The 16110-nt window shown below is 38.6% G+C and overlaps 1 protein-coding gene across 6 annotated transcripts in view; it reads right to left on the bottom strand.

The window, feature by feature from the left end:
- Positions 1 to 14840, bottom strand: part of LOC127434092 (disco-interacting protein 2 homolog C) — a 160016-nt gene extending 145176 nt beyond the window's left edge. For 5 of the 6 annotated variants that reach the window (XM_051686555.1, XM_051686556.1, XM_051686557.1 and 2 more), the window contains exons 1-2: positions 14475 to 14840; positions 11041 to 11076 (exon numbers count right to left, since the gene is read on the bottom strand). In XM_051686555.1, the coding sequence (XP_051542515.1) occupies positions 11041 to 11076; positions 14475 to 14553 (115 nt within the window). In that variant the 5' untranslated portion in view covers positions 14554 to 14840. The remainder of the gene's footprint in view (positions 1 to 11040; positions 11077 to 14474) is intronic. The other variant, XM_051686559.1, reaches the window with a different exon arrangement.
- Between the last annotated feature and the right edge of the window lie 1270 nt (positions 14841 to 16110).

Here is a 16110-nt window from a genome sequence, read left to right as displayed (position 1 = left end):
TGCATGCACATCTACTTGCACAGAGAATCACATGACTATGCAACTCGCAATGCATGTCAGCAAATTCATATACATGGTAACCCAGCAGAAACAAGAACATGCTTTGATGCCAGTGGATAATTATCCCACTTGAAACAGTGAAAAAATGAAATTATTTAAATCCAGGCAAGTTTATTGAGGTGACTGTGAGTCAGTGAGGTACACTTATTGGAGCAGATGTAGATGCACAGTCCGAAACTACTGGAAATGGCATGTGGTGGTAGTAGTAGTACAACAATAAACACCTTAAGTCATACAATTGGAATGAAATGATGGGGAGTAGTAAATGATGACATGAATTTCATTTGAACTATTCTTTTAAAACAATAAAAGTAATTTCATCTATGCATTTCTATGGTGAGCCAATGTAGGTTATCAAACACAGAGTTTAAATGACGCAGCTTTTTAAGATACAGATTGTTGCAAGTATTCAACATTATAAAAGCATTCATTTGAAACAAACCATGCCTCTTCTCTATGTATAGCCATCTAAGTTCATGAAGTGCAACTCAGACATCTGTTAAGTTTCACCACCAACCCAAACACATGTGCAATCTAATGTGTAAAATATTTTCTTACTAAACTCATTCACTGACAATTTTACCTCCAATTAGAAGTTTATCAAGGCTTAGCAACTGAATTAGAGCCCCTAGCTGCCAAAGTTTCAAAGCAGTTATCTTGTGCATTGCACAAACTCAAGCACAAAAATGTTTATCGCTGGAATCATTCATAAGAGACATCTGAAGATACAGCCTAAAAACACTTCAAGCTGGCCTGGAGCATTTTCTCTATCTAGCTCTGAGTCAAACATTTTATCAAGCACATAATCAACCAGGAAATAAATACGGCATCCAAGTTATATCCTCAAATCCGAGAGACACTTTCAGTTGATATAAGAAAGCAAATTAAGCTATTTCAGTAACATTATTTACAGCAGTGGTTCTCAACTGGTTGGTCAAGGACAGTAGGGAAAAACAGTGCTAAATGCTAATAAAAAATGAAACTGTGTAATTTTTTTATTATTATTAATTTTTAAAATGAGAAGAAAACACTTCATATGTCTTTTGTTGGTGTCGTCAAAGGCAGCGCATTCCATCAAAGTACGGTATTTTGGCTCAAATTCAGCTTTCACTTGGTAGAGGCCATCAAAATGAGGTAGATTCCAACTAGGGGTGTAACGGATCTCGGTAAAAAACCGAACCGTACGGTTCGCCACCCATGGTTCGGTAAGCAGTTGCACTACATGATCACACGGGAAGTCGGCATGCTGTTTCCAAAAGTTCCAGTACCCTAGGATCGGCAAAAGTATGCCGACTCACTGACATGCCCTATCTACCATCGGACATACACTATATTGCCAAAAGTATTCGCTCACCTGCCTTTAGATGCATATGAACTTAAGTGACATCCCATTCTTAATCCATAGGGTTTAATATGACGTCGGCCCACCCTTTGCAGCTATAACAGCTTCAACTATTCTGGGAAGGCTTTCCACAAGGTTTAGGAGTGTGTTTATGGGAATTTTTGACCATTCTTCCAGAAGCGCATTTGTGAGGTCAGACACTGATGTTGGACGAGAAGGCCTGGCTCGCAGTCTTCGCTCTAATTCATCCCAAAGGTGCTCTATCGGGTTGAGGTCAGGACTCTGTGCAGGCCAGTCAAGTTCTTCCACACCAAACTCGCTCATCCATGTCTTTATGGACCTTGCTTTGTGCACTGGTGCGCAGTCATGATGGAACAGGAAGGGGCCATCCCCAAACTGTTCCCACAAAGTTGGGAGCATGGAATTGTCCAAAATCTCTTGGTATACTGAAGCATTCAGAGTTCCTTTCTCTGGAACTAAGGGGCCAAGCCCAGCTCCTGAAAAACAACCCCACACCATAATCCCCCTTCCACCAAACTTCACAGTCGACACGATGCAGTCAGACAAGTACCGTTCTTCTGGCAACCGCCAAACCCAGACTCGTCCATCAGATTGCCAGATGGAGAAGCGTGATTCGTCACTCCAGAGAACACGTCTCCACTGCTCTAGAGTCCAGTGGCGGCGTGCTTTACACCACTGCATCTGACGTTTTGCATTGCACTTGGCGATGTATGGCTTGGATGCAGCTGCTCGGCCATGGAAACCCATTCCATGAAGCTCTCTACGCACTGTTCTTGAGCTAATCTGAAGGCCACATGAACTTTGGAGGTCTGTAGCGATTGACTCTGCAGAAAGTTGGCGACCTCTGAATTGTGCGCCTCAGCATCCGCTGACCCCGCTCTGTCATTTTACGTGGCCTACCACTTCGTGGCTGAGTTGCTGTCATTCCCAATCGCTTCCACTTTGTTATAATACCACTGACAGTTGACTGTGGAATAGTTAGTAGCGAGGAAATTTCACGACTGGACTTGTTGCACAGGTGGCATCCTATCACAGTACCATGCTGGAATTCACTGAGATCCTGAGAGCGGCCCATTCTTTCACAAATGTTTGTAGAAGCAGTCTGCATGCCTAGGTGCTTCATTCTATACACCTGTGGCCGTGGAAGTGATTGGAACACCTGAATTCAATATTTGGATGGGTGAGCGAATACTTTTGGCAATATAGTGTATTTGGAACAGCTCAGCAACAATTACTTTCCCTCGTGGCACGACTGTTAGCACATTGCGTCAGTTGCAAGGGAGAAAACAGTTCAATCACCATTCAAACGAGGAAGTAATCACGTTTGTATAAAAAAATCATGAGCATGATAAGGAGGTTGCATTTTTATCCCTAACATTGCATTTTGTCTCTACTAATGGTTAGGGTTAGATCTGGGTTTTGGTTGGGCGATAGATTAAATAAAATAAGCATTTCTCTTCACTGTTTTACACCCTGTTCAGCTGAAAACAATTCTTTTTACAACTGGCTTCTGGTGACCTTTCCTGGATATAAATGGATGTCACACTTGTTTATATGCTCTGAAACACTTACCGCTTTAGCCTCTGGAGGCAGTGTTTTGAAATTCGGTCAACGTATATCAATTTCTGCTAAAGCAAACTTGACGAATTTTATGAGAAATCGGGCTGTTTGCACCGTGGTTCATCTCAAGTTTAATGACGCATCTGGATCATACAGTTTGGCAAAGAAAATAAAGCGCCAAATTAGGGCTGAAACGTCTCGCATGCCATCATTAGAGTTTAATGTGATCTCATGTTACGTTAAATGAGATCAAACGACTATTCGACAACAAAAAATGTTGTCGACAATTTTTTATTGATGACATTGTCGACAAATTTTTTTTTTTTTTTTACAACCTTTTAAGTCAAGGCACAAGCTGAATAATCGGTTAAGAGCTAATGATTAATCGTTGCAATAATCCCAAATAGTCGAATAATCATTCTAATAATCATTAGATTAGTCGATTATCAAAATAATCGTTAGTTGCAGCCGTACGCCAATTAGACATGCGCAGTTATAACCTCCGCTAATGCACCTGTATTGCTCTGTAGACATGCTCTGCCTGTTTCACGTGGGTCAACTTTCTACAGAGAGAAGCTGTTCTATTAACACGAGTTGAAAATGGCAAACTGAGAAAACCAGCCGCAAGATAGAGAAGCTCCTGCGTCATTCAAGTCTCCTGTCTGGGAATGTTTTCTTTTTGCTGTCAACAGCGATGGTCTGTTTGCAGACATTGCTCGACGCGAGTGCCGTATACTGGTAATGCATCAGTGTTTGATTATTTATTTACACTGACATCACCCGAGGATAGATAGCACACAGCACACACAGAGCCGCAGGTGAGACGGAAACTGCACACAGACACACTCTCTTCCGTCTTTAAGGAACTCAGTGCTAGTTTGGACAGACATATAACAATAACTAAAGCGCTTGGAGTGTTCATTTCCAAAGTTATGTTGCCCTACTCCATTGATGAAGGTGTGGGATTTCTGCGTTAATTACAACACTTGTGTTGCATTAAGACATCCCTTCTAGCATCCATTTTAACAGCAAGGTTTTTTTCCTTCTGTAGTGATGTACAGCTTCCAAATGTAGAATATATGTTGAGTTGAGTATGAAATGCACTGTATGTTGATGCATGTAGCATAAATGCAGGTATTAACTTAAATGTTGTGTTAGTAATTAGAAAAAAAAACAAAACATTTTAGTTAAGGACACTAATGAAAACTAACCATGGTTTTATTCATTAATACTGTAGTAGTCATATAGTAACCATGGTTTTACTATAGTAATATTGTAGTAGCCATGACTGAAGTAACAATGGCTGCTGTCACTACTGATATCTTGGCAGAAATCATAGTTTTGCTACAATTAACCATTGTTTCACAACAGTAATACTGTAGTTTCCATAAAGTAACCATGATTTTACTATAGTATTGTAACCATGACAGTAACCATGTTAATTTTGTGGTTATTATGATTTTACTGCAAATACCATGGTTAAACTATGGTTACTGTAGTAAAATCATTGTGATTTGTAGTGAGGGCAAATCTCTCTAAGTGTTTGTTACCAAATAGAATATTTTTACTGTGGATTTGGCAGTAATATGTTTTTTTTCTGAATATAACAAATACCAGAATGTGGACAGAAACGCCTTGTTGATAAGAGAGATCAACGGAGAATGGCCAGACTTGTTTGGGCTGACAGAAAGGCTACAGTAACCCAGATAATCCCTCTGTACAACTGCAGTGGGCAAAATAGCATCTCAGAATCCACAACATGTCAAACCTTGAGGCGAATGGGCTACAACAGCAGAAGACCACGTTGGGCACTGTATTAGGACCACAGTGTTCCTAATAAAGTGCTCGGTGAGTGTATTGTTGGGCCAATGCAGTTCATGGTTATATTAATACATTTTTATATTTGATTTTAAAGGACATTTCTGTTTACTTTTATACAATGAAGAATTTTGGTACTATGTTTGGTCGCCACTTGGTGTCCAGTGTAAAGTCTAGGTCCTGAAGAAAATCGAGTTGAAAACCTTTGATTTACAGCACTCATTCACCTCAAACCTACATTATGGGGGGCCTGGGTAGCTCAGCAAGTAAAGACGCTGACTACCACACCTGGTGTCACGAGTTTGAATCCAGGGTGTGCTAAGTGACTCCAGCCGGGTCTCCTAAGCAACCAAATTGGCCTGGTTGCTAGGGAGGGTAGAGTCACAGGGGGTCGCTATAATGTGTGGTTCTTGCTCTCTGTGGGGCGCGTGGTGAGTTGTGCATGGATGCCGCAGAGAATAGCGTGAAGCCTCCACGCGCTAAGTCTCTGCGGTAACGCACTCAACATGCCACGTGATAAGATGTGCGGACTGATGGTCTCAGATGCGGAGGCAACTGAGATTCGTCCTCCGACACCCGGATTGAGACGAGTCACTACACCACCACGAGGACTTAGAGTGCATTGGAAATTGGGCATTCCAAATTGGGGAGAAAAGGGGAGAAAGAAAAAAAAAAACATACATTATGATGTCATAAAGAACAACAGATGTCTCCCTCATTTACCTAGCACTTTTTTCAACCTACAATCAGGACAGACGGCAAGCTCACTAGTCGGAGGAAATGAGCATACACCTTTCGCTTAGTGATGGGTTTAAAGGTCAGTGTGAACAGGATGTGGAGGTTTACATTGTAGACTGCATTGCTGAGTCGTCAACAGTCCAAGCAGGCACTGCTCTGAGCAGCTGTGTCCTCGAATGAGGGTTTGTTTACTAACGCAGCATTAAGTTACAGCCTAATAAAACACGGTAATACGGCCAAAAAGATTCAGTCAGTCCAGTTACCCCTATTAGAAATGCCCTCCAAAACTGGGAAGAGAAATCATTTAGCTACACTGAAGGCATGGAGCCAGTCAGCAAGGTGTGAAATTGTTTACTGCCTTTCATAAGGCAATAAGTGGCTTCTACACTAGTAAAAGATGCAAATTTGAACATTTATTATGTGAGAGTGAGTCTATGAATAAAATCTAGCAGCTCTTTCCCACACCTTCTATGGCAACACTAATGCTACGGGTTGGCAGACTGATGCTTCAAGATTATCTTGTAGTTTGACATCCTATGATATCATTCCAAAAGTCACAACAACAACAGCTATAAAATGTCGACCCATGCGTAACATCTGGGAAAACTGGATATGTACAGGCATGTACAGAACTTGTGTAACTCTAGTCTCTGTAACACATCATTAAGAAAGGTTATTTGGAGGTAGAACACATGAAACATATGCTAACAGGATTTTGCTGTCTCTTGTGGGATAGTAATTCGTGCACGCTCATGAAATATAATATGTTTGTTTTGGCAAACAAAAACAACTGCGTGATACCAATTCTCTCTATTAGATCTTAACATCTGCTTTGAGTGGGAGGTCATGGGGTCACCGGACAACAGTGACTGGATGAAAAGTGGCGGATAAGCAGTTTGGAGGTCAGTAGGATGACATAATCCCACAAGGCTGACAACAGTCAAAGGAGATTTGCGGTAACAGATCTTCTTTGTCATGCTTCAAAAAGACACAAGTGTGAGTTTTCTTGCATAGAGGGTAAATCTCAAGAATTCTGTGGAAAACAAATCCCATTTCACCCCAAAATCAAAAGATATAAAAAAATATGTTTTGCATATGGAAAATTGGACCTATTTTTATGAACATTTAGAAAAAAGAAAATTTTAATGGGACATTATTTTCATAAAAATTATGTACATATACTTATATAATATATCTGATTTTTTAATAATAATGAGAAAATATCTCTCTTGCTTTAAATAATCTTTATACTTTTTTCACATTATAATGAGAAGAGATCATTCTTGCATTATGTTAATGAGAACTGGGGGGACATGTGCTTAATTGTCATGAAAATAATATTACAATATTGCACGCATGTGCAACCCAATTTCGCACTATGTGAATAAAATGCATATATTTTGCAAATGGCTGGTAAATGTTCATATTTTACTCACCAGTGATTGTAGAGTATTCAGCAGTGAGATCCTTTCACTGCATGTTGGCAGTAAAAGTTGTTCTGTGTAATGTGTACAAAGACGAAATCCACGCAACCCCATTTGTCAATAATGTCTCTTTTAATAGAAATGTCTCTCCTGTCTGTTCTTTACTGTCAGTTGTAGATCAAAAACAACAAAAAACATTTGAAAAACATAAATGTTTATATAAAACATTTATCTCTATTCATGCATAGCAAGGATGACATAAAGCCATTTGAGTCTCTCTCATTAACATGCGCTAATTTACAGATGCTCTTTACAGAAATACCGGTTTTCTTAAAGAGACGGTACCGATTTGTAGCATGTGTTCAGCAGATCAATGTAAATACTTGTAAATAGTACAAATTATGCATGTAAACTATAAACATACCATAACAACAAAAAAATAACATAGTATCATATTTATTGATGGAATACATGGATTTGTTCATTTGTAAAAAGCTAAAATGTGCCAAAATGATGAAAAACTAACTAGTTAAATTAGTAAAATTAATATTTTTGTAATGTACCTAGTTAGAAGATCCCCTGAATTAGCCGGGAGAGAATTTCTTTCATATGTAAGCAAAAGAGACATTATAACTGAAATATTCCCATATGAATCGATATCTAATCGAAATCGGAATCAAATCGAGAGTTTGTGAATCGGAATCGAATCAGGTACCAATACCCAGCTCTAATTACAAAGCAAAAATTCTTCACCGTCCTAAATATGTTTTTATTTTCTATATGTAAAATATTATTTATTATTTCTTCTTTTGATTTGGAGCTGAAATGTGATCCGGCATGTTCTTGACAGAACACCTCAATACAGGGCATGGTAAAACTCACAGTACATTAAATGTATCAGATTGTGAAAACAGTACATTTCAGTTTGTTAACCCACATTGGGATCATGAGGAAGTGAGACATATAAGGAAGGGAAAATATTGTGGTGTGATCCCGTTGTGAACAGGGAAGTCCCGTTTAATCTGCATTTTCTACGGAATAGTCAGAGAGGCGGAAACTGGGACGTGTGGTATTTACTCCCACAGAGACTAAAGAGATGGAGAAAGGAAATGAAGTCATTCCAGGTGCTTTGGCATCTGTTCCTTGGTATGCAATCCACACATGGAAGAGCTTGATAACTTACATATTAGTATGCATAAATAAAACATACATTTCCTACTAACCATACCAAAAAACAAAAAAAAAAATTATTATCCAATAGCTAACAAACATCAAATGTAACGTTAGAACTGCAGGCAAAGCAGTGAAATACCTTCTGTCTGGCACAGCTTACGAATAATTTGTGGCATTTAGCAAATGTCATTATCTCCCCATGTCCACGCACAGGTGACTGGCAGTGACACAACCTCAGCACCACTATCTTGCACCGCACGCGGCTCCGCGACCTCACTGCACAGCCCCTGTCAGCTCTCATCAGCACCTCCAACACGCCTCTAGAACATTCCATCACTTCCCCTCTTGTTCTCTAGTTGGCATATAGCAACTCTAAATACTCCTAATACGTAACTAACTACATTACTTCCAGAACAAACAACATTTCTGAACAGTCTAATAAAAAAACTACAGGACTAAAAATCTTTGAGAGCAAAACCTGAAGGTGAGAAACAAAAATAACATTTCCTGATAATATATTTTTATTGAATTTGTACTCTAGGATTTTGGGATGAGAGCACATTCTTTGTCAAGGAGGCAGCCAATCAGCTTCTTTGGTGAAGTCTCTCATGATTTCGATGTTTAATTAATCAAATATTCGCAATGGGTGAGTGAGTAATATCCAGGCCCACATCGAAACTTAATCTGCAAAACTCTGCAGAAAGCTCTGTAGATTTCCACAGAATTGGAATGCCTGTTATAAAGTTCAACACATCCCTTGTGTGGTTGCGATTATTAAGTATTTTGGCAAATTTTATATGATTTCAGTTACCATTAAATGTGTCTCTTAGCTTTTACTTAGCTACTCTTAGCTTTGTCTTACACATTTTATCGTAATTTAATCCACTCCACCAAATTTCCCCCCAAAATCAGTGCAGAAAATGCAGGAAACAAATCTGCAGATTTTGTATGGGCCTGGTCATTTCTAAAACGAATGAGTGGATTTGGAATCCTTTCCCAATTTTTGTAAGTTGTTAATGCAGTTTCTATGCAGAATTAAAAAAATTAGTTTTCATAATAAAAATTTAAAAAAGTGCTATTACTTTTATAAAAAAGAAAATTGTGAAAATGAGTGCCAAGGGTGCAAAACTATATCCACACAGCAAAATAAGAGATACATTCCTTAATGATGACAGTCTAAACAGAAAAGACGGGGGTCAAAAACGGGTTCTTTTCTTCCACAGTCAGCACGACCCCTGTTTAACAACTTAACATTTTCACTTACTAACAGTGTTACCCTCAGGGTGAAATGAGATCCATTCATCCTTTATTTGGCATGGACGAGACTAATACTGAGTTTGAAGAATTTGTATCCATTAAGAGTCTGCCAGCATAGACAAAGGACCACTGAGAGGAACTGGAGAGCAATCTGGAGATGATTTTTAAGACGTGAATGTCAAAATCATCTGACATTTTATGGAGAACAAGCTTTGTATTTAGGTAAGAGATATATAATAATATACAGTGCCCCCAAAAATATTTGTACCCATAAGCCATACTTAAAATGTATGAATAAATTTGCATTGTGCAACAAAATATCAAATCAATGGCTTTTATTTTTAAGAAATATGGCACACTCTTTTCAAGCAAAACATTTAGCAAAAAGATGTTTGAAGTTTTCATATTATAAAACAATAGCTATACAGTTCAAAATTCAGACAAAATGTATTGACAATTTCTGGATGTCAAATTTTGTAGAACATGTCCATAATGTGATGAACTACACCTCTGCTAGGACACCTGTGTGAACTTGAGGGGAACTGACTTCATACATCCACTAAAATTAGCTTGGGATCACTTGGTTAAAAGTCATTAAAAAAAACTGGCTAAGAAATGTAACTTAGTTCTAAGCAAAGCATCTACCATAATTTGCATGCAAATGCCACTTGGTTTGATATTTTGTAAACACAATGAGGCATTTTTAATTGTGACGTGTGTCAAAATTCTTCAAAAGTGCACAAAAATACTTTGTGGGGCCACTGTAAACCAATACAAGAACAAAACCGGTCACTCAAGTCTCCAGTTTGGGGGTGTGTCAAGATCTAAATGAGAACTGTAAATGTTCAGATCCTTTTACGTAAACATCGACAACACATTTCACTCCTAAACGTAGGAAGTGAAATGATCAAGAAGTTCGTTACTATGTATGCAAACATTAGAAAACACATCAATTGCCCTCAAGGACCTCGTAGGCCAGTAACCACATGCAAATCTTTCTTCATCAACTGATGAGCAGACGTTCTGTAATTTCCAGGCCTTTCATCCTGTGTCAACACACTGAGATAATCACCTCTTCATGAGCACAGTGCTAAACAGCACCACAAGCTAAGCTGGAATGGCAAGGGAGCATCTTATTTCCACAAAGGCAAACCAAAACACAGGCATATGTTCAGAAAGATCATGTAGAGTCGCAGTGAGAGAGATCGGAGGCAGAATTTTCTTCCACTGCAATTGCAAAGTGATGCAAAATGCTTAAGTGCAAAACGAGCTGATTAAGACTAACGAAGCTTGAAGGGCAGCTAAAAATATTCATGTCCACTAACGGATGGAGGAGCCTGGCATCATCTTTACATGAAGCAAAAAGAAGGTTTCATTGAAATTAAATTCTGAATAGGCTGCAAATGAAGTGTATTGCAGTCTAAATGTTTAAAATAGCACAGATGCTTGAGCTCTGCCATTTTAGTGCAGATAATGAGCCAATGACAACCTCATCAATGGTAATAATGCATTAGTACATCAATTACAAATGATCTTGTTAAATTATAAACATAATGCATCAGTGGAAATCTGAAAAAAATATCCATATGGGCAGATCTTAAAGGAATAGTTCATCCAAAAATGAAAATTCTCTCATCATTTACTCACCCTCATGCCATCCCAGATGTGTATGACTTCTTTCTTCTGCAGAACACAAACAAAGATATTTAGAAGAATATCTCAAAAATAGCTCTGCTGGTTCATACAGTGCATGTGAATGGTATCCAAAACTTGACCAAAAGCTCCAAAAAGCACATAAAGGTAGCAAAAAGTAATCCATACGACTCCAGTGGTTTAATCCATGTCTTCTAAAGCGATCTAATTGGTTTTGGCTAGGGCTGAAACGATAAATCGACGTTATCGACAATGTCGACAATAAAAAATTGTCAACAAAAATGTTCGTTGTCAAATAGTCATTTGATCTCATTTAACGTAACATCAGATCACCTTAAACTCTAATGATGGCATGCGAGAGGAGCACTGCAGCTCACGTCTGACTGAGGATAGGAAGAATTACACAGCTCACAGTCCAGATGCACTCTAAACTTTCCAAACAGCTTCAGGTGATGTAGATCGCAAAGTATGAGGGAATTATAATGCAAAAATACAAAATAAGTAAATACAGAAGCACTCTCGTTGTGGAATAAGCGGAGCTGGAGCTGCTGCTCCACTGAAGCAAAGCTTGCGTTTCGAGCGTCTTTAAAGGAAACACCCCGGCGTTACATCTTAAATACAGTTATATTTAATGTGTTATAGCTTTAATAAAGTTCAAATAATAAGGAAGCAGGTCATGTAAATAACTACAAACTCCGAAACTGGCATTTCTCTGTGAGGTCAGCGCCTCTTCTATGAGTTGCACGAATGTCCCGATCTAAGGGGGAGAGACTGAAACTGCACCCGGCTGATGCACACTCTGTCGCAGGGACGCTCGTCTGATAACGTGATGGCTCGGGACTTATTGAATCATAATATATGTGTCTCTGTGCATTTCTTATCGTGAAGAAAATTGGCAATACGCAGCTTTATTAATAAGAGAGAGTTTGTTTTTTTGTGAGTTAAAGATGAATTGAAGTGAACAGAAAGGTGAGAGAGGATAGTCTTTGCCCCATTATACACTTAAACAAAATAATTTTTGGATGTTTTTGTTTTGGCTTGTTTTCCAATATAAATATCTAAAACTCCTTTAAAACAACATACATTTTCTTCAAGAGCTATACTGTTATCTTATACTTGTTATCTGAGAATGTTGAATATAATATTAAAAATACAAATATTTTAAAATATCTAAAAATCCTTTAAAAAGATGCATTCACCTGAGAAGCAGCATATAAGATATTTAAACTTGCTTTTAGAGAACAGATCTTGAATATAAGTGTATTTTGTCTTTACTGCACTCGCAGAAGTATTACCAAGTGAAAAATACACTTATATACAAAATACACTTTTATTTAAGATACTTTCTCTTAAAGCAAGTCTAAATATCTTAGACAATTTTTAGACAGTTTTAAATCGAAAACAAGACAAAAACATTTTATAACATTAGGATTTTTTGCAGTGAATTTCTTTACTGAATTAAACTTAATAAAAAGAATTTTTTCCCCCTTTAATCCAGTGAATGTCATTTAGAGGTATTTTTAAAAGATTCTGTACTCTTTATTGTTAGCAAGCACATTTAATACAACCTTTTAAGTCAGGGCACATGCTGAATAATCGGTTAAGAGCTAATGATTAATTGTTGCAATAATCGCAGAACAGTCGAATAATCGTTCTAATAATCGTTAGATTAATCGATTATCAAAATAATAGTTGCAGCCCTAGTTTTGGGTGAGAACAGGCCAAAACATAACTCTTTTTATCACTGTACAACTGATGATCATGATTTCAAGCTCGATTACACTTCCTGGTGCTTGACGGATGCACAGAGCTAGTAAATGTAGTTGAGTTTGAAATCATGATTGCCAAGGAGACTGCTGATGTCAAGATTTAAAGTGAAAAGGAAGTTATACTTTGGTTTGTTCTCATCCAAAATCGATTGGATCGCTTCAGAAGACATTAATTAAACCACCAGAGTCATATGGATTACTTTTATGCTGCCCTTATGTGCTTTTTGGAGCTTCAATGTTTTGGACACCATTCACTTGCATTGTGTGGTCCTACAGAGCTGAGACATTCTTTTAAAAATATTTGTGTTCTGCAGAGAAAAGAAGGTCATACACATCTGGGATGACATGAGGGTTAGTAAAATATATTAAGAGAATTTTCATTTTTGGGTGCACTATTCTTTTAAACAAAACAATCTGTAAAATGTCTCTTAAATAGACATACAGAATATGACAGAACAGTGCAGTTTTTCTTGCATGACACCACATGACTAAACCATCCATCGGGAACAACACTGATTTGATCATGGTAAATGGTGTGGTCCTCAATGTCTATTACATCCCATTCAAGATCTTAATCACAGAACATACTGTAACTGACTGGTACCTAAACAGCTCAAAACTAAGCAAATATCTCTGATTCAAAGACTATGGTTGGTTTATGTGTTGGTCTATATATCAGACCTGAAGCCGTTGATTGTGATTTGTTTATTAACTGGTATAAAATGTTGTTTGCTCCAATACAGGTTGGTGCATATGTTTTGGCTCATTTGGAGATGCAGGCCTGCTGTCTGCTGGAACTTTGAGGCACGGTTAACAAATGCAAGAGCACTTATCGCCTTAAATGGTTGAGATCTACACAGAGCGGACAATCACGCGTGCCACACACACACACACACACACACACACACACATTGCGATGGACAGCCAGACGCTATAATTAAAACAGGGAAAAGGAACATTAGCGGACAGTTCAAGTCAATTCGGTTTGCTCGTGAGATGATCACAGCAGAGCCAAAAATTCAAGCGTGTTTAAAAAAAAAAGTACTGTTGTTTTTTTGTTGTTGTTGTTGTTTTTTTATAATGGAGAGAGCGTATGAACTGACATTCATAATAATATCACGATTAATTTTGGGCTGTTCATGGCTTTTGAGGGGAACTGGTTGTTTACCTAAATATCCCAGCTATTCACAGCCATTGAGGTCATTATACCGTTAGAAATAACAATACAGCGACTTGATTTTTATTTATTTATTTATTTTTATTTTTTATTTTTTAATAATGATACATTAAGATTCCATGACAAAATTATGACCGTTGGTCTCGAGGGAACGCGTTTTCAAAATTCTAACGGGAAAAAAAAAATCAATTCTACAGATTTGAATGATTTCCTCAAGGTCAATTTGAATGGACACAAATAGATACGTTGAAACAAAGAAAACTCGGCGGGATAAAAGCGGTGCGGAACGAACGCCTTTCTGTACACAATCCTGGGGAAAATAATTGCCTCCAACATCTGGTGTTGTTTGTGTTGGAAAGGTGGAGGTGGTGGTGGGTTTTGGGGTGTAAGGAGGAGAGGAGGGAGGGGGGGGATGCAGTTAACGGATCCTCCGCGACAGGCGTATTTTCGAAAGAATAAGTCAATTATAATAACAATCTTACCCTCTGATAACTCCAGCTCCAGTTCAGCCAACCTGGCCCGCACTTCCAAAGGAAGGGGCAGCGCATCGCGGTCCGCCATTGTCCGTTTAAGGGGGTGGAAATCACTCTTGTCCTCTTTCTTCTGCTTGTTCAGCGCTGCTGCCGTTTCTCCACGCCGCAGCGGTGCATAAGGAGGGTTGTGGGAGACGCTTGTCCAAAAGCAAACTGTTCGATGAATGATAGTGCAGGGAGATTTTTGGCCTCTCTCAACGAAGCCCCGCCATATCTGAAGGGCTCTGCCGTTGGAGTCAGCAGGGTAAGATGTGGACTGTCAGTGCGGTGACGGTGAGGTTCGCTGATCGGTGTGTGTGTATGCGTGTGTGCGGCTCCTACCCCTCTCTCCTCTCTCTGTCACTCTCGCATGACGCAAGGCGAGTGTGGTTTTTACAGCCGCAAGGGGGCGATAGAGCGGCTATGTTTATTTTAGCATAACAAATCATACCGCGAATACCTGATAATAAAGTTCAAATTACACATTTACTAAACAGATAAAATGGAGTCCACATGTAAATAAATAAATAATAGTGGCTATGTTTTATTGTTATTATTAAAAGCCCTAAAAGATGACATATTTGAGGCCAGACACTACAAACATTTTGGTAAAATGGCACTATCAGTTTATTAATATCAAATGATCCACGATTTCAAGTGATTTTTTAAATAGTGAGCAAAAAGCTTTTAATTTCAGGACTTCTTTGATACTGAGCTGACACTGAAATAATAAGTGTCACCATCAACAGAATAGAGAGTGGGGTCCAAAAGTCTGAGACCCTGGGTTTTTTCTTTATATTTAAAGTCTAAAAATGAAATATTTAATATTCTATTTCTAGCTCACTAATCAAACGTAAGCAAATTGTGACACTGGCCATGTAAACATCTTTTGATGGACGTCTATGTGATGGTTTGTTTTTTGAACATCTTCAAAGCTTTATGTAATGAAACCTTTAAAGCTGCACTCAGCCATTCCTGAGAAACACTGTTGATATTTGAACTCAACTGCCAAAACAAACACACCCCTCCCTTCAGTGCTCCTTTGGAAGCCCCCCCCCCCCCCCAATGCCCACTGAAAAGCCTCGCCGATGTTGATGTGGCTCCTAGCCCTCGACTTATCATAATCCTTCTTTTTTTAGTTTATATTCGTCTAACTTTTTTCTCTTGGTCTGTTTCTCAACCATTTGTCCTCCTTGGAGTGTGAATTTCCCTCTCGCTCTGGCCCCACTCCCATCCTGTGCACGTGCACGCGCAAGAACCACCCCCTGTTGCTGATTGGCTGGAGTAGTGTTGTGTGGATCGGTCCGATCCACTTTGTTTTTGTCCCATTTACAGAACCAGGGCTGTGTACAATTACTAGATTTTCTTCAGCCCCACCCACACAACGGACAACTAGTAGACTGTGAGGAGATATTTGCAGAATTTGACAAAAAGTGTATTGGATTAGAATTACTGAGTGCACCTGTTTACTTTGAAACATGGTATGCCTCATTTATTGATGGAAAAACAACCAGTTGCATTCTCAGAGGGCAGAAATTAACATAAAGGGATTTATTATTATTATTATTATTATTATTATTTACTGAGGAACAAATCACTTACAGGG

Source organism: Myxocyprinus asiaticus, chromosome 44 (genome assembly GCF_019703515.2).
Source record: "Myxocyprinus asiaticus isolate MX2 ecotype Aquarium Trade chromosome 44, UBuf_Myxa_2, whole genome shotgun sequence".
NCBI lineage: Eukaryota > Metazoa > Chordata > Actinopteri > Cypriniformes > Catostomidae > Myxocyprinus > Myxocyprinus asiaticus.
Note: the sequence above shows the minus strand (reverse complement) of the source record. Positions and strands in the feature narration are given on the sequence as shown.